The sequence below is a fragment of the Scylla paramamosain genome, chromosome 6 (genome assembly GCF_035594125.1).
Source record: "Scylla paramamosain isolate STU-SP2022 chromosome 6, ASM3559412v1, whole genome shotgun sequence".
NCBI lineage: Eukaryota > Metazoa > Arthropoda > Malacostraca > Decapoda > Portunidae > Scylla > Scylla paramamosain.
Window position 1 is genome coordinate 34,935,830 of NC_087156.1, and position 23,667 is coordinate 34,959,496.

General features: G+C 39.9%; 1 protein-coding gene and 1 long non-coding RNA gene across 8 annotated transcripts in view; one reads left to right on the forward strand and one right to left on the reverse strand.

Moving 5' to 3' along the window:
- Window positions 1-23,667, reverse strand: part of LOC135101654 (hexokinase type 2-like) — a 54,259-nt gene that overhangs the window by 9,148 nt on the left and 21,444 nt on the right. For 3 of the 7 annotated variants that reach the window (XM_064005945.1, XM_064005946.1, XM_064005944.1), the window contains exons 1-8: window positions 17,613-17,916; window positions 4,164-4,326; window positions 3,674-3,810; window positions 3,064-3,279; window positions 2,131-2,230; window positions 1,454-1,533; window positions 428-454; window positions 98-210 (exon numbers count right to left, since the gene is read on the reverse strand). In XM_064005945.1, coding sequence (XP_063862015.1) covers window positions 98-210; window positions 428-454; window positions 1,454-1,533; window positions 2,131-2,230; window positions 3,064-3,279; window positions 3,674-3,810; window positions 4,164-4,326; window positions 17,613-17,801 — 1,025 coding nt within the window. In that variant the 5' untranslated portion in view covers window positions 17,802-17,916. Of the gene's footprint in view, window positions 1-97; window positions 211-427; window positions 455-1,453; window positions 1,534-2,130; window positions 2,231-3,063; window positions 3,280-3,673; window positions 3,811-4,163; window positions 4,327-10,802; window positions 10,833-17,612; window positions 17,929-23,667 lie in introns of those variants that run through there. The other 4 variants (XM_064005949.1, XM_064005948.1, XM_064005950.1 and 1 more) reach the window with 3 other exon arrangements.
- LOC135101657 (uncharacterized) lies at window positions 17,287-18,821 on the forward strand. The gene is made up of 2 exons (XR_010269345.1): window positions 17,287-17,567; window positions 18,691-18,821. It is a non-coding gene; the product is annotated as an uncharacterized LOC135101657 (long non-coding RNA).

The following is a 23,667-nucleotide window of genomic DNA, read 5'->3' on the forward strand; positions in this document are numbered from 1 at the left end:
GTATGTCATTAACATTCACACAGAGAACTGTAAGAAGAAATCAGGTGCTGCTTCAGCATAAAGTTATAATATAAGAAATATCTGTTTCTCTACTTACAGCTGCCTTCCTGGATTGATTGATTCCCGGTCAATAGTATTGTCATACTCTGTGCGAACAAAGTCTAAGCAGCCATTGTCTCCAAACGCACCCCATTCAGTGTTGATGATCACCTGTAAATGAAAAATGTACACTTCAAAACAGGTATTCAGTGTTTTCATCACTTATCAGCTTATGTTATGATCATGTCATAAACACAATAACATCTTCCTTGAAGTACAAGATCTATCCTTGAAGTACAGGATATATTTCCTCAGTGAATTAGAAGTACTAATTTATCAATTAGAAATCCTACATATAAAGTGAGTGAAGCTTCTGTAATGTACATACCCCTTTTATTTCTTCATGATTTTCCTCCTTTCATTGGTAAGCATAAATAAACAAAACAAGTTTGATTATGGCAGTACTGATGAAGAAAGTGTGGTAAGTTCAAATATTCTGTTTAATAACAAACTTGTCAGAAATTAAAAGAACACCTGTAAAAACTTATCATTATAGTTAGGTTTCAAGTATTTCCTCTGAATTAGAAGTACTCTGGATCAATTTTAGAGTTACAATTTATGCTTTACAATAATATTCTATCTTTAGTCCCTCTGAATTATCCCTTGTTTTGGGCTATTTCAGATAGTGCTGATCCCATCCAACAGTGCACAATGACTGATATATTTATATAGTATTTAATTATAATCTGGTATGTTATCAGGTTAATTGTGTAATTTATTATGGATTTATGTAAAATTTTAATAATGAGTACAGTTGACAGTAAACATCAATTGTTACCCAAATACTGATGGAGGACTTTTACAAATATGTCAGCCTCACTTTTTGTAGAACAGAACAGATATTTTTGACCAAGATTTCTCTGTCAACTTTATCATCTTACCAACGTCTATCATGTTAATTGTTCAATCTAGGTTTACTGGATGATCCATTTGAAAAGCAACCATAGTTATTCACTACTTTCTCTTCTTGTTTTAAATTTACAGTATATGGAACAAGGGTATACAGGAATATAATTTTACTGTATAATGAAGAGGGATTTGGTACCCTAATAAAAGAATATATAAAATAATAATATATAATAACATGAATGACTTTGAACATACCACACAAAATTCTCAGTATTCAAAACACTTACTTAACCATGAAAATTAGTAAATTGAACATACATGAATTGAAGATGATTTGTGTATAGAGCAAAATAGCAAGAGAATAATACAAGACATAAACATTTAAATGCATACAGCCAATAGTATAAACAGTGTTGTCACTGAATTGACATTAGAATCTAAACTTCTCATTCCATAGACCACTTCAACCTATGAGAACAAAATATGTAAATTATATAATAATTACCTGAGGTGGTTCATCTGTGCTGCCATCCCAGAGTTCCACCTTCTCAAGTTTCTCCATGTAGCAAGCATTGGTTCCTGTACCTGTGGGAGTAATTCATGGCCATCAGTGAAAAGTGTTTTATCCTCACTCATTACCAATGGTCCCATTATCAACTCTCGCTCATTACCAATGGTCTCATACAACAAATAATGTTCAAATGAGAGACAGCATAAAATTCATAGCTCTGAGGAACTATGATGAAACATCATAAAAAATTTTCCTACATGAAACTTGGTGACAAAAAATCATTGATAATAGTTGACCACATACCCAGACTAATATAAGTTACAGCTGAAGTTTAATGGTTTAGCAATAACTTGGCTTCTCCCAAGTTTTCACCACCTGTCAAGTAGATACAACTAATATTTAGTTTAAAGTTATCCATTTTCTTCAGTTCTTCCCTCTGCTTAATTATGAATGCTCTTTTATATGTTTTCTTTACTCTCAGTTTGGTATATTTGATCCCATAACCTAAAGGCACTTGAGGGACAAACTGTTAAAGAAAGACCATAGAAAGTGGAAGACTCCCTATCAATGAGATAGCAGCAAACTCAGCCAGATTAATAAGCATCAAAATTTTATGTATAGTACAATATTTCTTGGATTAGTCTTGAACAAGCACAACCCAGAGGACTTACCCACAATGAGACCAATGCGGCAGTTGTGGTTCTTCCAGGCACAGGACATGAGAGTGCCGGTGGTGTCATTCAGCACTGCACAAATTTTGATCCTCACATCCTGTTGAGCATAACAATCTCTGTATTTAACTGTTAACAAGCAAATTACTTTATGATATGAAAGTTGAATAAAATTCATATTAGCCAGCTCAAAGAAATTGCAAACAAATCTATATTTTCTATACATTTATCTATTCTGATGACTGTTCCTTGTATGTCCCTCAAGGGAAAAGTTATGAGAGAATGGGCTAAGAGGTAGCATGTGACCATGCATGTAGAATTCAAGCCTCCAATTACAAATTATATAAATGAGAACATAGAGCATTACAAAGAACAATGGAATCTTAGGAAAGAATTAGGAGCATACTTGATAATCAAAATTAATGACTTAATACTTGACAAAATTCTGACATAAACTAAAGATTATGTAATCACATATATCATCATCATCCTGGTGAAAGATGGATTCCATGTTTGCATGACTTGGTCTTCAATACCTGCTAGTAGTCTACCAAATGCATGTTACTAGCAATGATGAGGTGCATGAGCAGGAACAGAGCTTATACTACTGCAGGGATTATCCTATAAAAGGATTTCCAAGGAATAGGAAGAGGAGGAAGACAGACAGGTTGGAAACACACAGGCATTATTGTGGCTACACCAAGGATGTAGGTCGTGGTTCTTTTAGCAACAAATGCAGATTGATGGTTGCTTTGGCTGAGACACCAATCCCCCAGCTGCTGGTTTTTTCCAGGTATACCGCTTTGAGTGAGGTGTTAAGAATTTCTCCATCACCAGGATGAGATCCTCTTTAAATGGAATTGGCTGCGATAAGGCATCTACATGCACACATTCACAAGCATTCTCTTACATCTCAGTCTCTAGACCCCTTACCCCTCGTCTAGCAATGGCTTGCTTGAGTAGCTCCACAACGTCCCTGCCTTCAACACCCGGACATTTGAATCCCTTGGTCCAGCAAGCAAGACGTGCCTTGGTCAGACCTTCCTGCTTGCATGGGAAGCTGAATGTGAAGCCCAGAGGAAGTAGCTCAGTCCCCAGATCTCGCTCCTTGATGAAACTTGCTAAACATTCAGCTATGTGGTCAAAGAGCTGTAAATTCAAATAAATATTTCTCTATAGTGTAAATAGACATTTCCATCCATCAAACTATTACATATCTTAAAAATTACTTTCTCCAGTGATCCATGTTAAAAAATAGTGACATTAGCAGTTTCTCCTGTGCCTCATTTCATTGAAAGTGAGGGCAAGGGACCACAACTCCTGAGGCAACAGTGGAAACTAGGGGCTATGATAAATTATCAAATTCATGGAGCTTTTGGGTAGCACCTCATATTGGACTTTTTATTATTATTATTTTTTTCTAGTACAGTGTATGCCTCCGGATGAAAATTCCTGAAGATCAAACTAGTCTCAACATCCATTCTGTAGCAATGTATCTTTCAGAATATTTTTCCATCAGCCAATTAGAACACAACACACTCACCCCATCTCCAGGTCCCACCATGATGGGTTGAGGTACGGCATAGATCCTGCTGTCCATGGTACACTTGGCTCCCAACTCAATCAAGAGGACCCTGAAATTGGTGCCTCCAAGATCCAGTGCCAAGAACCTTCCATTCTCTGAAATATAATCAGTACTTATGATAAATAGTGTTCACATTTAGGAACTGGAAACATCAATAAAAAGAAAAAAAATTAATGGACTACCATTAAATAGAAATCGGTAGTCATACTGGCTGAAAAAAAAAAATGTCCTTGAAATGACAAATATCCAGAAAATGACATGCAAAAATACTAATTCAAAAAATTCCATGAATATACTGAAGTATATCAGACTGAATTAATTACATGAATGTGCAAAATGCACACCATAAAAGTACTTTTTTTTTTCAAACATTATCTATATAAAAATGAAATGAGTATCACGCAAATTATTTATACTAATGAGTGATGATATACAAAAATGTGCTAACCTTTGCCATTTGGAAGTTCTCTCACATAAGTAGGGAAGCATTTTATTGTGGCCTCGGGATTGGAGTCCTTTCCAAGGCCCCTGTTGATCTCTTCCTGAAGGCAGCTACACACCTCCTTTATAGCTTCATGATTCAGAACCAGCTCCTGGCATATATCCTTTACCTGAAAGGACAAGATAAGCATATTGGCATACAGCCTGAGCAGCAACCCCGTACAAAATGTTTGTACTTAGGCTATATACAAATTTCGAAATAACTATTTCTAGGAAAATATCAGTTTTTACTTTAGTACCTCACAGGAGCGGATGAATCTGATAAACAGTGTAGTGTGTGTGTGTGTGTGTGTTTACAATTCCATCACATCACAACTCTGCTCACTAACGTCATTTTTTTTTCTAATGCACGATTTACGCACCATTTCCTTGTGATAAATAATCTGTTGTGGTCCGAGCCATCATCACATGCCATAATCTATTGAGCCCTTCCTTTTCACCCACTCTGACAGCAATCAACGGTATTGACGGCGCCTCACTGCTAACTGGGCAATCACTATATTCACGGCCACAACTGCACGAGTCATTCATTTGACGGCAGAGCTGGAGTGAAGTAATACTCCCTTTTCCTTACCCATTCCATCACACGCTCAACAGCTCACCATAATCTTCCCAGTTTTCGGTTTCTCCGCGAATAAGCAACGCTACGAGTAACAACACTAGGAACGAGCAATCAATAACAGGCAAAACTGAGATTCACTAATAATAGTGCTCTGCCTTGGTTATCATCTCAAACTAAGATGCAGATGTAAATCATTTCCCCCGTGATACTTTCATACATACATCACATCTGTAACTCACCACGCCCACGAAGCCTCAGTGATGTCAATGCAGGCCGCCATTCATGAGTGAGGTTTCCATGGTTTCCTAATTATCTCCCAGACGCACTAAACATGCGCACTGTATAAATTAGCGGGCCATTTTCTATCATCTGTTACTGACTTTATGTACCACAAGCATGTGTATTTGGTTACATTGACAAAATAGTGGTGCTCTGTCGTCTGTGACATACGTTAGGAAGGAAATATAAGAGGCAAAAGAAATGGTACGCATTTCAAGTGGTAATACTGTTTTTTCTTGTTTAGGAACGAAAAAGTAAGTTATTATTTTATTAATATTATTTACATATGTAATGATCGTACAATTATTATTTTTTTTTATGCACACAATAATAATAGGTGCTACAGTAAGTAAAAAAAAAATGTCTCCCCATCATCACTCCAAGAATCATCATTGCTTGCTAGACAACATATTTTTAGAGAAAACCGACGGTCAAACCTTTACTGTTATCCAATTCCATTTATTTATGTATTTTATTTATCTACTTATTCATTTTATCTATTTATTTTTATTTATTTATTTATTTTTGTGTGTGATATCGTATATACGTAGTATTACTGCAAATTCTTGCTTTACATTCAATACAGTGGCAAGGAAGCAGCCAGTACGTTGTGTGCTTAGGACTATTGAATTACATACAGAGCGACTGCGTAGCCTAACCAGTGGAATCACACCCTCCCCTTCATTAATAGTAACCTGTGATTCCACCCCGGGACAAAGGCCTCCTTGGTGATAAGGGAGGATAGCTTACATAACACGCTCACAGTATGCCTCTCGGTGCTGGTTTAGGATGCTCTCGCGGGGAGAACACGTTTGGTATGGTTCCTCCCGGTGGTCCTGCCTAATATGGTAGCAGTACCCGTCTGGTCTGGCCCCTCTGATTCTTGGAATGCGCAAGTTTCTTTACCACGCCAAACCAGTTTTGCACTGAAGAGGCCAGTAGCTACTATTTCCTCCTAGACACTCTTACTACGTTTCAGTCTGCCACGCCTCCTAGCCACGTGTGACAAATGGTGGGAGAGACTGCCCTTCGAAACCCCGCGAAGGTCATCGGCAAGGCCACGGCATATAAATACCGTGGGTACCGGTTCAATGGCATTATTTTTTTTTCTCCTTGTTGTGACGAAACCACCCCCACAGTGCTACTCGGATAAAAATAGCACCTGAATGTCAGGAAAAAAAATATTTAGGTGCAATCCCGTTAGACCTCGTATCGATAAACACACAACAGTTAAATGAAAGTAGCTAAGTAATTTGTCCCTCGGAAGATATACAGACTTGTAATTCAATGATTTTCATTTAATTACTTAGTAGGTTACTCATGTCTCGCCAGCAGGCGCCAAAAAGATCTCTGCTCCTCTTAAGCTGCTGCTGCTGCTGCTACTACTACTACTACTACTACTACTACTACTACTACTACTACTGTTGTTGTTGTTGCTGATGCTGCTACAACAACAACAACAACTACTACTACTACTACTGTTGCTGCTGCTGCTGCTGCTATACACACACACACACACACACACACACACACACACACACACATTCAATAGCTGCACAAGTATCATGTTACACGAATTTCGATTTTGAAGACATTCATTTACTAAATATTACTTTTAACTGTCATGCTTGATTTACGTATCTTCCTAGATCATTATTTTACCTTCTTCAAGGTAACAACTGAGTAATTAAAAAAAAAAGTTTTAACAGAATTATTAACATGACTAGGATACAGTTATTATAATTGGAAATAATTTGTTTAATCAATAATAATAAAAAGGGCAAACAAATGCAATCTGTCTGAACTCTCCATTGTACTCCCCTCTTTTAGAGTGCAAGAAGCGCGACGCGTCACGCCAGCCTCGAAGCAGTGCCCTAAACCCATTAGGCATGGCCTACCTTAGGCTTGTACGTACGTACGTACACTCGCTGTTGTGAGGCTATTTTCTGGTCACCTGTGTTGCGTTTAGGTATCACTGCCAGCTAAATGAGTTTATATGCTTCATAAATCTATCCAATAAGTAATCAGACATAAAACATTTTTTTTTTATTATCTGCCTATAAATAAATGTCTTCAAGGAGAGCAACTACTGAGCAGAGCTATGCCACTGACGAGCTAACTCGTAGAGGCACTGAGCGGTACAGAACTGGTACCTGCCTGACTTGTCTGATCCATCTTGTGATCCCCCGTCCTCTCTCTCTCTCTCTCTCTCTCTCTCTCTCTCAATGACAAATGAAGCCTTCCCCACAGATACATTTTTGTTTTCTTTTCGTATAACTGACGCGCGTCACAAAGAAATCCTGTTTCACTGTACTACATGGTGTGGCAACGCAGCACGACCATCCACGGTGCAACGCCGAATCCCAAGCAAGAGCTTCTCAACGGGCAATGTATGTTTCAAGACGTTTGCAAATCAGCTTTTATTTATTTTTTTTTCAGCGACTTGGCAGCCGTAGCCACTATTTATAGCAATATGGTGGTGCGGGGAATGGCGGGTGATGGCAGCCCCATGAGTGAGCTGTGGCTGATCGACAGAAACGCTTACCCAGTACATACCACCACCTCTCAACACACACACACACACATAACCAACAGATGTTGCGCTCTTTCCAAAATAACATATGGCAATAGTTTCTCCTTGTTTCACTTCCTCTGAAATTCATCCGCATTTCCCCTATTCGTTCATAAAAAAAGCAGTCAATAGTACTATTCTCTTGATCAATAAAAATCACAGACAAACTGCGTCAATAGCAGTGGTGTTCACCAGTGATGTAACCCGTTATCTTTTTCTTTCCTGCGTCTTCTCTCTTCTTATTATTAACAGTAGTAGTAGTATAGTATAGTATAGTATAGCAGTAGTAGTTGTAGTATTAGTAGTAGTAGTAGTGATGATGGTAGTAGAAGTAGCAGTAGTAGCAGCAGTAGTAGTAGTAGTAACAGTGGTGGAAGCAGCAACAGCATCAGCAATACGATATCTCTTAGTCGTGCCAGATTGTGTACCAAACAGGACTCGAACCATCTTGGTTTGTGTCGACACTTGAACGTTTGTGTCGACACTCGAAGGTTTGTAATGTTAAAAGTTTGTGGTTTGCCTTGATAAATTTTGAGCTAGTAAATGGACAGAGATCCAGACACTCACACAAACGCACGCACACACACACACACACACACACACACACACACACACACACACACACACACACACACAGTCTTAGTATTTGCCTTAATTGTCATTAGATATTGCATTATAAATGCTGAATATTGTTGCTGAAGCTACGGACGGAGCGCGGAGAAAAATCTTGAAATTGTAGCTATTTCTTATCAGTGAAGTAATATTTTGATCAACCTAATGAGTCTTAAGTCCCATTTTATGACTCAGCGCTCTAGGATATTCACCAGTTTGCATACATTTAGTTTGGTGTAGTTGAGTGTCAACTAGGCAGGTTGGGAACTGAATAAACCTTGACAGCGTCTGGTCTATCACTTGACTCGGCTTGCTTGGTTAAGCCAAGGGTATCACCGTCACACAGGTGAATTAAAAAATAAATAAATAAATAATCTGCATTCCTGGATTAAAATTTCCTCCCATGTTTAGTTACACCACACGAAAATTATATAAATAAAAAGCCACATACCAGGAAAGTTACATTCCCTGAAACGAGGCCAGTGTCTATTCACTCCTCAAATTTATCATGCTTAATCCTGCCTGACAAACTTCATGACTTGACGAGTTTAATGAACGTAATTAACCACAAGACATTCTTGCATAAGCTTTCAACACCGCACGCCAATTGTCGTGACTGAAGAAAATCCTTCCCAATTGTATAATTATGGAACGACTCACGATGACAGAGCAACGTGACGATCCAAACACATTTATGCACGGGACTGGACTGGTGTGCGAGTGAATGCCTTGGGGTGTTCCTAGCCTTGGCAGCCTCCCTTGTTAGCGGCACCGCGAGGCCTCGGCAATGTTGATGAGAAACCTGTATAGTCATGGCTCGGTTGGTGTCTCACCGGAGTGGGAGAAATATTACACGAATAACCTTCATATCTGTTGTGAGAAGGTTTCATGATTAAACACCGAGTCAATCTTAATTCCGTGGAATCGCCTAAGGAATAGAGGATCTCATTTCAAATTTGACGCTGATATATGTATATATATTTTCTCCTTTTTTCTGAAACAAACTCCTACCCGTAGAGAGAATGACGCAGTACTGACGCAGCTCATACAAAGAATAACTATGGAATGTTTGATAACATTTTTCTCACCTCTCATCATCACGTAACAACGATATAATACTGTCATAACACCATACATTAAGTAAAGGGAAGGCGACCATCTTTACGCACTTTGATTCAATGTCGCATGCCAGCACTGACCACTTCCGTCCCTGCAGAGTTTGGTGCCTTTGCGTATGATCAACAAGTATGGGTTCGAATTGTGACTTTGCGCTGCTAAAGATGCAGAATGCCGGCGATTGTTTCCTACCGTGTGTGTGTGTGTGTGTGTGTGTGTGTGTGTGTGTGTGTGTGTGTGTGTGTGTGTGTGTGTGTGTGTGTGTGTGTGTGTGTGTGTGTGTGTGTGTGTGTGTGTGGACCAGTTGCGAAAGATCAGAAATGGTTTACTTGAGATGTGTGCAAGACCAATTATATCTTTCTAAAAAACGAAGTAGCTAATACACACACACAACGTAGAGAGAGAGAGAGAGAGAGAGAGAGAGAGAGAGAGAGAGAGAGAGAGAGAGAGAGAGAGAGAGAGAGAGAGAGAGAGAGAGAGAGAGAGAGAGAGAGAGAGAGAGAGAGAGAGAGAGAGAGAGAGAGAGAGAGAGAGAGAGGGGGGGGGAGGGAAGGAGCGGGATATTGATGATGGGAATGCAGTGTACAGGTTAGGTAAGGTTTTGCCTCCAGCACGTGTCTTCTGGATGAGTGACCTTCAGCATCACGTGGTGCCCACCATCCCAGCACGCCCTCCGCCACCGGCCTGTCACACTCGCGGCCAGAATGATGTAACAGTTAACCAGCGTTAATCATTTGCCATTCGCACTACGGCGCGCCTTCTCAAGGTCAAGCAAGGTACGTTTACCTGCGGGCCTCACTGAGCATACGCGAGCACACCCCACCACACTCTGCATCACTGTACTGATACTTATTTTAAAGTTTTTACCTGATCTTTTGATGATTACATGGTTTGCGTTTCTGATGAGCGAGTGATATGAGCTAAACCACAAACATAAACGCGTAAAATGAGCAATCGCATAAAATATACAAATTGCATTGTTCATTATACTAACAATATATATCATGTTTATGAAACTGTTTAATTTTCAAGCCCTTATCACAATCACATTCTTTGAAATTTGATGCAACACTACTCATAGAATAGTAATCAGAAGAGTGTCATGCATGCCACACTGGTGAAAGAAGTATCCAAATGCCATTGTTGCATTTTATACCTCAAGTAATTCTCCTCGCAACACTTAGGATAAAGAACATTACAATTAAAAAACGGACCAGACTACCCGAGTGCTCAGCCTATGCCAGTGTTGTGCATCCCGAGCTGTACGTATGTGTGTAAATGGTAGGAGAAAGTGCTGACTAGTGATAGCATTTACACGTGTCATAAATATTTGGAAATGAATCACCTGATCTTCTTGTCTTATCTCGTCGTGTGTGTGTGTGTGTGTGTGTGTGTGTCATCTCACCACTCATTCCATTCTTCCCTGTACTTGCTTTGTCACTTACCCCATTCTTTCTCATTTCTTCCGACTCCCGCTCTTCTCGTCGTTTCCCAATCCACTACAAAAGTACCTCCTTCCGTACCTGTCTGAGCTGCTTAAGTAGGTCCAGGTGTGTAATGATAAAACCACTATCACAATATTGCGTCACTGGGAAGGGAATGACGTGTACTCGTACATCAGATGATAATCGACCCACAGAAAGATAAAGGAACTCTATGTTGCACATCACTGGAATATACCTTGATTTGCCTTCGTTTACAGACTGTACCCTTTCTCATTCATTTATCTGATCCTACTCTCTTACCAGTCCTCTCTTTATCAAATTATCTTGGGCCGACAATTCCGTAACATCAACGCTTCGTCGTCCTCAGGGTTTAGACACCGCGCCCCACAGCCATACATAGCATTTAGCCTAATGAGCCCTTGAACATTCCTCCTGAGATAAGACCCTCTTTCCAAATCTCCCTCAAATTCCAATGAAAACTTTGTTCCTCAACCCCTACTAATGACGCTTCTCCGCCTCCATAAACCCGATTAGGAGAGTATCCATGCCTAGATAACAACACTTTGTACCCTGTTTTAAAACGTTCACCAGTCACGATTTTATGAGAGCATCTTTACCGGCATCATTATCACATTCCATCACCAACCTCCAGCACTCGCTCTCAGTTACCTTCCTTCACGCATCCAAACTTCTAGGAAGCCGTGGGTATATAATTATATATATATATATATATATATATATATATATATATATATATATATATATATATATATATATATATATATATATATAACAAAAAACGAAAAGGATGACCATAAAAGGAAAGACGAAGGAAACTAATGGTCAAGTGCGCTAGGATGTCAAGGACGGAGAAAGTTACTACCTACTCCAAGCACATCGCAGAACCATTACTTCCTGATAAGTCTGGAACCACTCCACCCATGGCCAGGAGCTCCCGAAAGCCTCCTGTGGTCTCTGGTGCCTCCCAAGGAGAGAGAGAGAGAGAGAGAGAGAGAGAGAGAGAGAGAGAGAGAGAGAGAGAGAGAGAGAGAGAGAGAGAGAGTCATGGAGGTAATGGTGGCACGAACAGATCAATATTACTGATGTACGTCATCCGGCTCAGATGAGATGAAAGATATCACGTACTGATATTATCAAATGAAGCACCAGATTCTTTACAGTATAAATGCAAATTGCTGTTTTGCATAGTGATTAATGAACACAATGTTTTGCAAGACTTGTGTGTATTTGTAGCACGAACATGTATCTCAAAAGTTCAGGCACGCACGCACGCAGACACACACACACACACACACACACACACACACACACACACACACACACACACACACACTCACACACACACTTGAAAACAAACAAATATAGACGAACTAATAATGATATAAATGAATGAATAAATAAATAATCATTCAATCATAATTGCTCTGAAAACTTATGGCAAGGAAATTATAACTGATTCCTTGTCCTATTTATTTATTTATTATTTATTTCTTTTTAACGTTCACTTAGGCAGTTAATGACAGAACACTTGGTATGGGGAGCAGGGTCTTAGGTGATTTTCTGCAATGAAAATTTTTCTGAGGCAAATTACTTCTCTGCAGAGTGTCTCGATGTGAGGTGCGGGGAGGCTCCAACCAGCCGCCGCTGAGTGATCATGATTTGCAATCTTCATGCACCTGTTTTCAAGGTCCATCCAAGTAATTACAACCTCTGTGAAGTTTTATGCCAGTGCGAAGCCTTTTTATGATGTGAAGGCACTTCACGACTTATTTAAGAAAATGTAAGCTTCACTGTTGTACACAGAGAATATTATTTATTTGTCATGTAAATGACTGCCTTATAGACGGTTTCTGCAAACATTCAGTGGGCGCTCTCTGATAAACGAACGTTTGTTCACACTGCTCCCTCGTCACCCACGCCCTTCCTCACACATAGGTACACACATTCGTGATTGCCGGAAGGTATTGACTTAAACAATAACCATTTCTCATCTTTTTTTTTTTTTTCATTCCTATCATATCAGAACAGGACTGCGTTCATGGACACACACACACACACACACACACACACACACACACACACACACACACACACACACACACACACACACACACACACACACACACGAGTGAAGTTATGGAAATGCACATTGATGACAGAAATTATCCTATCGTGAAGTTGTAGATTAGTAAATCGAAAGAAGAAAAGTGGGTAGTAACAGCTATGAGTAAGTAGGTTCACTGGAGAAATATAATCTATTGAGAAATACGTGTATGTGACGCTCAGCTGTCTGGAAGATGAGATAAAGCTGTTGTATCAGTGACTCGCCACAAGGCCAGAATATTTAACAGTGGTATAATCGCTATACAAAAATAAAGAATGTTAAAAGGAAAGTTGACAAAAAATAAACAGCAGCAAAAAGATGATTCTACTTGCAAGGGGAGGGACTGGAAGGACCGACACACCCATCCCCAAGGGAAAGAGTCGAGGAAGATCTAATCGCAGTGCATAGGATTTTGAAGGAAGTGGGGAGAAGTGGGTAGAAGGAATGGGAAAAGTTGAAAAGAATCACTCGCAAGAAAAAAATAAATAAAAAAACATATAGAAGCACAGAAATCTGGAACAGTTTAGATATTGTAGCACGTAAACTTTGTACAACAGATACTAAAGCATAAATCTGGAGAAATACAGACAAAGAAGCACAGAAATCTGGAACAACACAGAAAAAAAAGCGCAGAAATTTGAAACACAGAGAAGCATAGAAATCTGGAGAAACAAACACAAAAATCTGGAGAAACAAAGATACAGAAGCATAAATCTGGAGAAACACAAATAAAGAAGCATAGAAATCTGAAACAACAGAGAAGTAGAGAAATCTGGAGGAATACAGATACATAAATACAGAGATCTGGAGAAACAGATACAGAAGCACAAAAATCTGGAACAACGCAGACAAAGAGGCACAGAAATCTGGTACAACAGAGAAAGAAACACAGATCTGAAACAAAAAAGACATACAAATGCACCATGCAATGAAAGCCGGGAATTCTAAAGTCAAGCTGGATAGTAGTTGTTAAGAAGACGGGAAAATACCAGCATCCGCAGCTTTCCCCGTTTTCCTGTATGTTGCAACTAGATAAACTTTAACACACACACACACACACACACACACACACACACACACACACATACACGTAACAAAAGGTGCGCTCTAGGGCCTGAATTTAAAGTTCCATTGAGATCATCATTACGGCACCACTATACCAGTACAAACTAGTAGTAACACCAAACATGCCACACTAAAGAGCTCTCTCTCTCTCTCTCTCTCTCTCTGCAAGCGTGTAAAAAGAATACCTTCAAAATTTGGGGACTATATGGAGCACCACGCCACTGGCACACAAGACACCTAAACTGCCCACGTAGCAGACCTCCAGCGTCCCAGCCTTGCTTCACTGGCCGCTCACAGTGACATCGCAGGTGAACTAGTGTTTGTCTAAGCGATATTCTGACAGGAGAGGGAGTGTGCTTTATTTGTATTACATGTTATTCTCATTTCCTGATAAAGCTATGAGCATCTCTTTGCTGCTGATGCATTATTAATCAGTGAATTATTTTTGTTATTCTCATTATAATCACACATCGCTTTGCTTATCCTTTTAAGTGGTACGTTATCCGCTTCATGTCTTTTAGACACACACACACACACACACACACACACACACACACACACACACACACACACACACACACACACACACACACACACACACGAACAGGATTGCTTGCCTTCCATTCCCGCCACGAGAAACTCAATGTGTCACCAACCGCCTGAGATTCGACCCCGGGATCTCTCAAAATGTAAACCAAGCTGTCTAACTTTTATACCACAGGGCCGCTAATAACGAGCAATAACAACAAGTAATGTTTATATTAATAATAATAATAATAATAATAATAATAATAATAATAATAATAATAATAATAATAATAATAATAATAATAATAATAATAATAATAATAATAATAATAATAATATTATTATTATTATTATTATTATTATTATTATTATCATTATAACACCACCACCAACAACAACTACAACATTTCAAAAGGAATGGAGAATGACCTTCACCACTTGATATTTTTAGTCCTATATGTATAAGTATACGGCTTCTGTGTGTGTGTGTGTGTGTGTGTGTGTGTGTGTGTGTGTGTGTGTGTGTGTGTGTGTGTGTGTGTGTGTGTGTGTGTGTGTGTGTGTGCGCGCGCGCGCGCGCGCGCAAGCGCACGTAAGTGAAAATGTGCTATTTCAGGTGCATTAAAGTACACATTTATTTTTCTCATTGCACTGAATGTTACACGCTCGTGCGCGCCTGCCGTGGTTGCAATGGCTGCCAAAATTTAAACTTGACATTTTGAATTATTATAACAGCTAAAAACGGTTAATTTCACTTTTATTATACATTAAATGAATTACTTAATTTATTTACCTATTTATTTTATCATATTTATTCACTTACTTATTATTTATTTATTTTCTTTTTTCAATATGTGTCAAGAATTGGGCCAAAGTACCATCCAAAGGGATCAGAAAGAGCAACACCGTTCATTTCGTGAGCCAGTGGCCGGCAGTCTTCCAAAGGGTATTGATGATGCAGACTCATTTAAAAAAAATCACATTTCAGTCTTACAAATTTGAGTTTCATAATCTGAAACCAGTATCTCTATCTTCTTGACTATTGTTACAACTGCTGTAACTTTTCACCGTTTCTCATTTCCTCATAGTCAGGGTCTAGTTCGCCTACCTCTCCAGAGAGCCTCCACTTCCTCAAATGGTCTCGCCGGCCTCTCTCAGTGACCTAGACGCATCAGGCTCATGTGCTAAGTCCCAAGGTGACCAGGAAGGACGTTAAAAAAAAAAAAAAATGACGGTAACGGTGCATCATGTGCATCGGTGGACATTCTTGACCTAAGAGTAACATGATGACTGTAACGGAAGTCACAGGTCTGAAAAATGACTGACTTTAATGCCACGGTATTTTGGTGGCTAGGAAGTGACGAACAAAGTAACGCCACTATGTGCTGAAACACGTCTAGGGAGAGTGAACATCGCGAGCCGTGCGTCACCTTCAGCCTGTAACTCACTGACCCTGATATTTGGGCAGAAACTCGACCGGTCCTTGACTGGTCTTCCAATTCACTCGTCTTCCGTCAGTCTGGGGGCTGAACCGGGACGCCTTCCGATAAACTAACGTAACCTCTCAACTTTTTGTGCTGAACTGTTGCCGTTACCGTTACCACAGCTGAGAGTGTCTGTATATTGTAAATATCGCTCGACGCAACGCTTACATCCAGACCACCGCTTTGGTTACCTTGGCTTGGCACTGATGTACCATTAAGCTGACACGGAGCCAAAGAGAGTGCCAATGAGTGACAGGGAATAGATACGCCAGCGGGTGTTCACTGTATTGCTAAGTTAGACAAAGCAGCCACCAGTCCCATGACAACTGTTCCCAGTGGCTGACAGAGTGAATCCTTCAAGATCATCCTCCCCCCTCTGCCGCCAAGCTCATCTGGACAGTCTATGTCACACACACAAACACACACACACACACACACACACACACACACACACACACAAAACTAATATGCTTCTCAGGTAAGATACAATGTACGACTTCTGAAAGTTAATTATATATATAATAAAGAGTGCAATTGGAATTCCTGCCTCGTTTATTTATTAGTATTGTCAAATGTTCAGCCACACGAGATTCATAATAAACTGTCCACGTTTAGTTTTCCCCTTTCGCCTGCACACTCAGCGACCGCGGCCGCCATTCTGACGAGTGGAAGAACTGGGAGAGGGAGGGCAGGGACGAGAATCTGTATCGAACATTTGTTAACCTGTATAGTTCTGTGTGCCAACTAACTTTTAATACAATTACTTTTTAATTACAACTAACTTTTTAATACAATTTAAAACAAATTCAAACATTTATAATTTTGAATCTTTAAATAATACAAATTTTTATTCGGTTATTCAACACACTTCGTAATGCTGACTCCTAGTTGTTTGTATGAATGCAATGGGAGGAAAGCAGCAAACAATCGATATGAGAATGTACCCACACACGGTATTAGCTCAAAAGTAATCAATATGATAGTCAGGGTTCACACTATTCCAGTCGGGTCAATCCACAAGACGTGTTTATATATATATATATATATATATATATATATATATATATATATATATATATATATATATATATATATATATATATATAGATAGATAGATAGATAGATAGATAGATAGATAGATAGATAGATAGATAGAAGATAGATAGAAGATAGACAGATAGATAGATAGATAGGATATATATATATATATATATATATATATATATATATATATATATATATATATATATATATATATATATATATATATGAAGAGTTGGCAACGTCGCCTCGTGGAGGACTTTACAGTGATGCAATCGCCGCCTCCTCGTAATTCGCCGCCAAGAGATCAGTGTCAATGAACACAAACGTTTCACCTCAATTCGTGATCTCACAACAATCAGTTCATCTCGTCTGACGTCACAGGGATATAATTAGCACATTCCTAAAGCTTGAGAGAAACAGTGGAGAGCAGTGTTTCGCGCCAGGCGTGCGTGCGTGGCAGTATTGCTGCTGGGACTTGGCCAAACCTCGGTTGCAATAGGAATTACCGTGAATGTATAGGTGTGTATGTGTGTGATGCAAACACCGGCGAGAGTGCACTCCTACCTTAGCGGCAATGTCGTCTTCTCCCATGTGCGGCATTTCCTGGCTGGCACCTGAAGGTCTTTGCAGGTTTCCCTTAAACTTGTCGATGGTGAATGAGTGTATGAATACAACCACTCGCTGTAGGACGTTGACCACCTTCAAGAGCGACAGACCCCTCTCGTCACTGTCCGCAGCTGCGACTATCTCCATGCTAGGACGGCCCGGGGTTTTATCGACTGGCAGGTCTGAGGCAAGCCTCGCTCTGGCACAGGGAGACTGAGGGGGAGGGGCAAGGCAGGCCGGAGGGAGGAACGTCTACTCCACCAGCCGCGCGCACACTGTCGGTCACCTTCCCTGACGTCATACCACACCCCTGTGTCCTCAGCTGTTATTGTACATGTACACATTTTACATTCGTCTGTGTTCTCTGAGTTCTCTCTATTTTATTTTTTCCGTATATTTTTCATGTATTAAAAAAAAAAAAAAATGAACTCAGGCTCTTAACAAGATTCTAGGAAATTTCACTTTCTCGTGAATGTGTCCTTCGTTGTGATTGGCTAACGTGAGGGAGAGTGGAGGTGTGTGCCTGCCGGTGGCCAATGAGAAGCTCTGAACGAGGGGTGGTGCCGCTTCTCGTGTGGATCAATAGTATAGCGAAGACCTCGTATGATATTTCAACACACGTGGTACAGACTTCTGGGCCATAACCGCGCGAAACTCAAAATTAAGAAACAAGAAACATCACCGATATCAGCATGAAACAGTCTGGTTATCTGGCTGGGTTGAACTGCGCCGAGGGAGTCGCGGCGGTGACGGAGTGGCGAGAGTTAGATCTCTTGACTGCCGCCTCACACCTCTCACACAGCGGCGTCTTTTCAAAGATAAGGGACAAGTCACGTCATGGAAATCATAACAAAAAATTCGATTTTCATTTATTTTTCAGTTCGTACAAGATTTTGCACATGACCCTGTATGTGTGTGTGTGTGTGTGTGTGTGTGTGTGTGTGTGTGTGTGTGTGTGTGTGTGTGTGTGTGTGCTCTTAATGTCAGTGAGGTGCACAGTCACCTATATGTGTTAATGATGCACTACATGTTTCAGCCTCGCATTGCTTCACGCAACACTCACTTCATGGCCTCCAATGAATGGCAGACAGCGCCGCACTGCGCGGTCTGCGCAGTGTTCATGGGTTGATGGTATTCATCAACAAAAAATAAAAGTTTCCTAATACACATCGTTACTCATTTCAACATTTCTCTAAGCACAAAAAGATATAAACAATTTCAATATGCATGTGGTTACATTAATAAAACTATTATTACTACTCTTTTCATTACTATTACTACTACTATAATTTATTTACTCTTCCATACCCTAACGTGTTTACCCAGATCCTCGTAAATCATTTCCGACGTTATGGAGCAGATACAAACACACACACACGCTACTTCCGCTCTAGCTGGGAAGCAAGGTTATTGCTTTTTCAACTTAGGTTCCCTACCAAATGAACAGAAACTTTGTCTCAGTCCATCCCAAGTTTCGAACTCAGACCTCAAGAGTGTGAGCCGGGCGCGCTAACCCCTACACCACCCAGCCAGTGACTCTTAAATCGGCGCTAATTACAGGCTTTCCCACATTACCGCCCCGCCACAGCCAGGCTGGCGTCTGGGAGCGCAGGGACGTGTTAGGCAGCGGAAATCACCACGTCACAACCGATAAGAAGCCCCGCGTCACAGGGCTTCCAGAACTCACACCTCTTCCTATGCCCCACCCTCGCCGTCACTCTCAGCCACTCACTCGTTATATCACGATGATAACAAATGTTCGTTACATCAGTCCATTAGCTAACTCCGAGACAAAAAAAGCGATATAATTGAGGAATAGATAGCAGGTTCTTCCATATTGATTATAACAGGAAATTACTTATTACTGCAGTCACCTTTCATGTTCGTTTCAAAATTAATGATAAGAACAATGTCACGGAAGCAATGTATAACGTCTGGTTGCATTAATCAAAACTAAGTAATATAAAATGAGGGAAAACGCAACACACACACACACACACACACACACACATACACACACACACACACACACACACACACACACACAATGCCCTTTTCTGTTCCTGGCTTAACATTATGACATTTATGCAAGTTAAGCCTGGTGTAAGGGAAGACCGCACGGCAGCTATCAATCGTTTCCGTCTGTCAGCACACTTGGTGACTATCGAGGACGGCAGGTGGAGGAGTAGGTGTGGCTGCCCGATCCTGGTGGGGAGGCAGTGCTCATGTGGAAGGGGCAGATAGCACTGTGTATACGGCACACAACAGTCCCTTGTTGCAACACACTCGTACTCCTGACGCAGATGGATTTACGTATTTAGGAGTAAATTTGATGTTTCTTTGCGTTCAGTGATCATCCCGATCGTGAATCAATGTTTTTTTTTTCTTTTTTTCTTTTTTTTATGAATGAAGCAAGTCTATGGACTCCTAATAAAGAAAGTGCATTATGTTGCCAAGAGAGAGAGTCAGTCCAAAATGAAACTCAGTTTAATCGCATGTAAATTTTCGTAAAATTACTGTTTGTGCAATAAGTCTTAATACATACTGCCGTTACTCAAAAGTAATGTACGTGTTTCTGTACGATATGATGTTTATGTTCCGAGTCTTTTACTTTATCTTTTTATTACGTTCTAGTGCAATACAGTTAGTGTTAATAATGGTCATTGAAACTGCCATCGATAACATTAGAATTTAATGTCCAGTAGTTTAGCAATATTGTGACGAAGAATTGGTTGGATGTGAAATTAAGAGTTCCATTAATTTTATGTATGTATGTATGTATGTATGTGTATGCATGTATGTATGTATGTGTTGTTCTTGTTGTTGTTATATTTTTTTTGTTGTTCCTGTTATTAACGTTGTCTATAAATGTTTATCCGTACGTATCTCTGTGTGTGTGTGTGTGTGGGTGGGTGGGTGGGTAGGTGTGTAAGCCATAACACCAGCAGGAGCTAGACAAAAATTTCTTTATTCTTTCTCGTGAATCATGAACTTATAATATCACTATCAGTCTTCCTACTGACTTTTCCAGCAACATGTGAAGGCTTTGCGTCTTCTCTTTCACTTTCTCTCTCTCTCTCTCTCTCTCTCTCTCTCTCTCTCTCTCTCTCTCTCTCTCTCTCTCTCTCTCTCTCTCTCTTGGAAGTCAGTCAGTCTGTCAGTCAGTTCTGTGTTCTCTGCTATCTGGTCCGCGCCCTTTCCATCGCAGTGATGTCGCAATCGTCCCGCTCCTCTGCCTCTCCTCTACCCTTTGTCAAGGAGATTTCTCACTTGAACCTTATCAACTTCATTAATTTTATCCTTAATCTAACATATTTCTGCCTTTCCTTATTCTGAACAGTGGTCTTGTCGGGACAGTATGTAAGTTAACACTTGCATGCCCAAAGAAACAGGAACCACCATTACCATCATCAACAAAACAACAACAACAACAACAACAACAACAACAACAACAACAACAACCACTACTGCTGCTGCTACTGCTGCTGCTGATGATGATGATGATGATGGTGATGATGATGATGATGATGATGCTACGCAGGTTACAATGAGACAAATTCCAGTCATGCACATCTAATAAATTCTTCAAATCTTACGTCATACTGGTTCTCAAAACTTTTCCGCTGTGTCCTGCCCAGCTCTGCCCGTCTCATTTCTTTCCTAGAGTTACTTTCATTCTTACTTAAACGTATTTCACATACACACACAAAACAAAAAAAAAAAAAAGAAGGAAAAAGAAAACAGGAAGGAAAAAGATGACTAACGGGAAATAAAACGTTAAGTAAGAAAGGACCATTTTACCTGAAGCGATTAAAAAAGTAATTGTGAGAACTTCAAAACGTTTCAACGTTTTATCTGAACGTAGTAAAGATTATCGAGGGTTTATTTGTGATTTTAAAGGTAGCGCAACAAAGGTTCTGCGATATTAAGGGAAAACAACGTGGAAACTTAGCTAATCACTTCTATGGCCTCCTAAAATTTAATAGTCGTTATGAGAGAATAAAGTGACTGAAATTACGGATCGGGGGTTCTTACTGTCGTGTGAGGGAAACATTACACATCAATCGGTTATGTTAGAAGACAGACAGACAGAGAGAGAGAGAGAGAGAGAGAGAGAGAGAGAGAGAGAGAGAGAGAGAGAGAGAGAGAGAGAGAGAGAGAGAGAATTAGGGTTAAGATATACCACAGTAGGGGTGGCAGTTGGTGCACGTATATTTTTAGCTGTGCGTGTGTGTGTGTGTGTGTGTGTGTGTGTGTGTGTGTGTGTGTGTGTGTGTGTGTGTGTGTGTGTGTGTGTGTGTACTGTAAATACACGCTCGTTTAAGGATCCAAGAATACTCGTTCATACGCACACGCAAGAGAGAGAGAGAGAGAGAGAGAGAGAGAGAGAGAGAGAGAGAGAGAGAGAGAGAGAGAGAGAGAGAGAGAGAGAGAGAGAGAGAGAGAGAGAGAGAGAGAATGACGATGTATGCAGAGCAAGTGCAAGCGCCTTATTTTTAGCAATGAGAGAGAGAGAGAGAGAGAGAGAGAGAGAGAGAGAGAGAGAGAGAGAGAGAGAGAGAGAGAGAGAGAGAGAGAGAGAGAGAGAATCACAAGTTGTGCGATGTTCAACTACTAAAGACTGTAATCAGAACTCTCTCTCTCTCTCTCTCTCTCTCTCTCTCTCTCTCTCTCTCTCTCTCTCTCTCTCTCTCTCTCTCTCTCTCTCTCTCTCTCTCTCTCTCTCTCTCTCTCTCCTCGCATAACAGATAGACATGCAATGCTTCCTCTACTTAACAGTAATAACTTGGGGCATATATTCAGACACCTTGGACTTTCACCAGGGATATTTTCGAAAGCTCGCGTTGATGATTATTCAAGATCTCATGATGTTTTCCTTGTCTTTTAAAACACTCGAAAATCACGAAGACACACTCGAAAACCATTTTTTCTATAGTCTATTATTAGTTAAGACAAAACACCAAAACATTTGAACAATACACTCTGTTCCCTGAATCCCCTTATGTTGCTTTCCCTGTGGTCACGGATAGTCTTGCGAGCAGGTATACTAATCACAACTGATAAGACAAGAAGTGTGGCCGAATTAAACTGATATAGCTTAATTAAGTCAAGTCAGGTCGATAATTATAGATAACAACATATGAACACCATGAAAGCTACGAAAAAAAAAAGACAGTAGGTCTACACATAAGACATACCTACTTACATCTGCCTATCATCCCTATACATAAATTTGTGTAACCTTTTAAAACTATTGATTCGATTTTGACAACCAGTACTGAGGTTGTTTCAATAATCTACCACTCTGTTTTAAAGTATTTGATGAATATAGAAAAAAACATTTGTCATTTGATCATTTAACTTGCATGAATTTAGACATCCAAATATCTATTGAAAGAATGTACAGACGCTTTACTGATTACCTGAAAAAAATATATAAATCAACTAAAATCACCATAAAGTTATATAATTCACAAGAAGGTGGTAAGATTGTACTGTATACAAATCAGAAGGTATATATAATAATGTTACACCAATTTGTCACAGGTGAATGTTAAGAAAATACTGTCTATAATTCTGGTTTTCGTTTTTCCCGTCAGTCTCCGAGAGAGAGAATGACGCAACTTGTCACGGTTGATGATTTGATCACCTCGCGCTGATAAGATAGAAAACACTAATTTTTCACCATTGGTAAGAGAAACTCACTTCCTTCTCTTCTATACTCCTGGATAAGTAATCGACGGCTATCATTTTTTTTTTTTTTAATAGAGAAGAAAGAAGAAAACATACTACGCATTCAGTGATATAACAAGTACGATGATTTTCTTTGTTCTGACAGTAGGAAAATCATTTCGGCTCACCCTTTTGAGTTTTCTTGAGCTTGCCTTACACCACAGAAAACGGAGAGCGGAAAAATCCAGAGTGCAATAGACTGTATGTGTGTGTATGTGTGTGTGTGTGTGTGTGTGTGTGTTTCAAACTGAACGTGAGAAGGGATTATACATTACAAGAC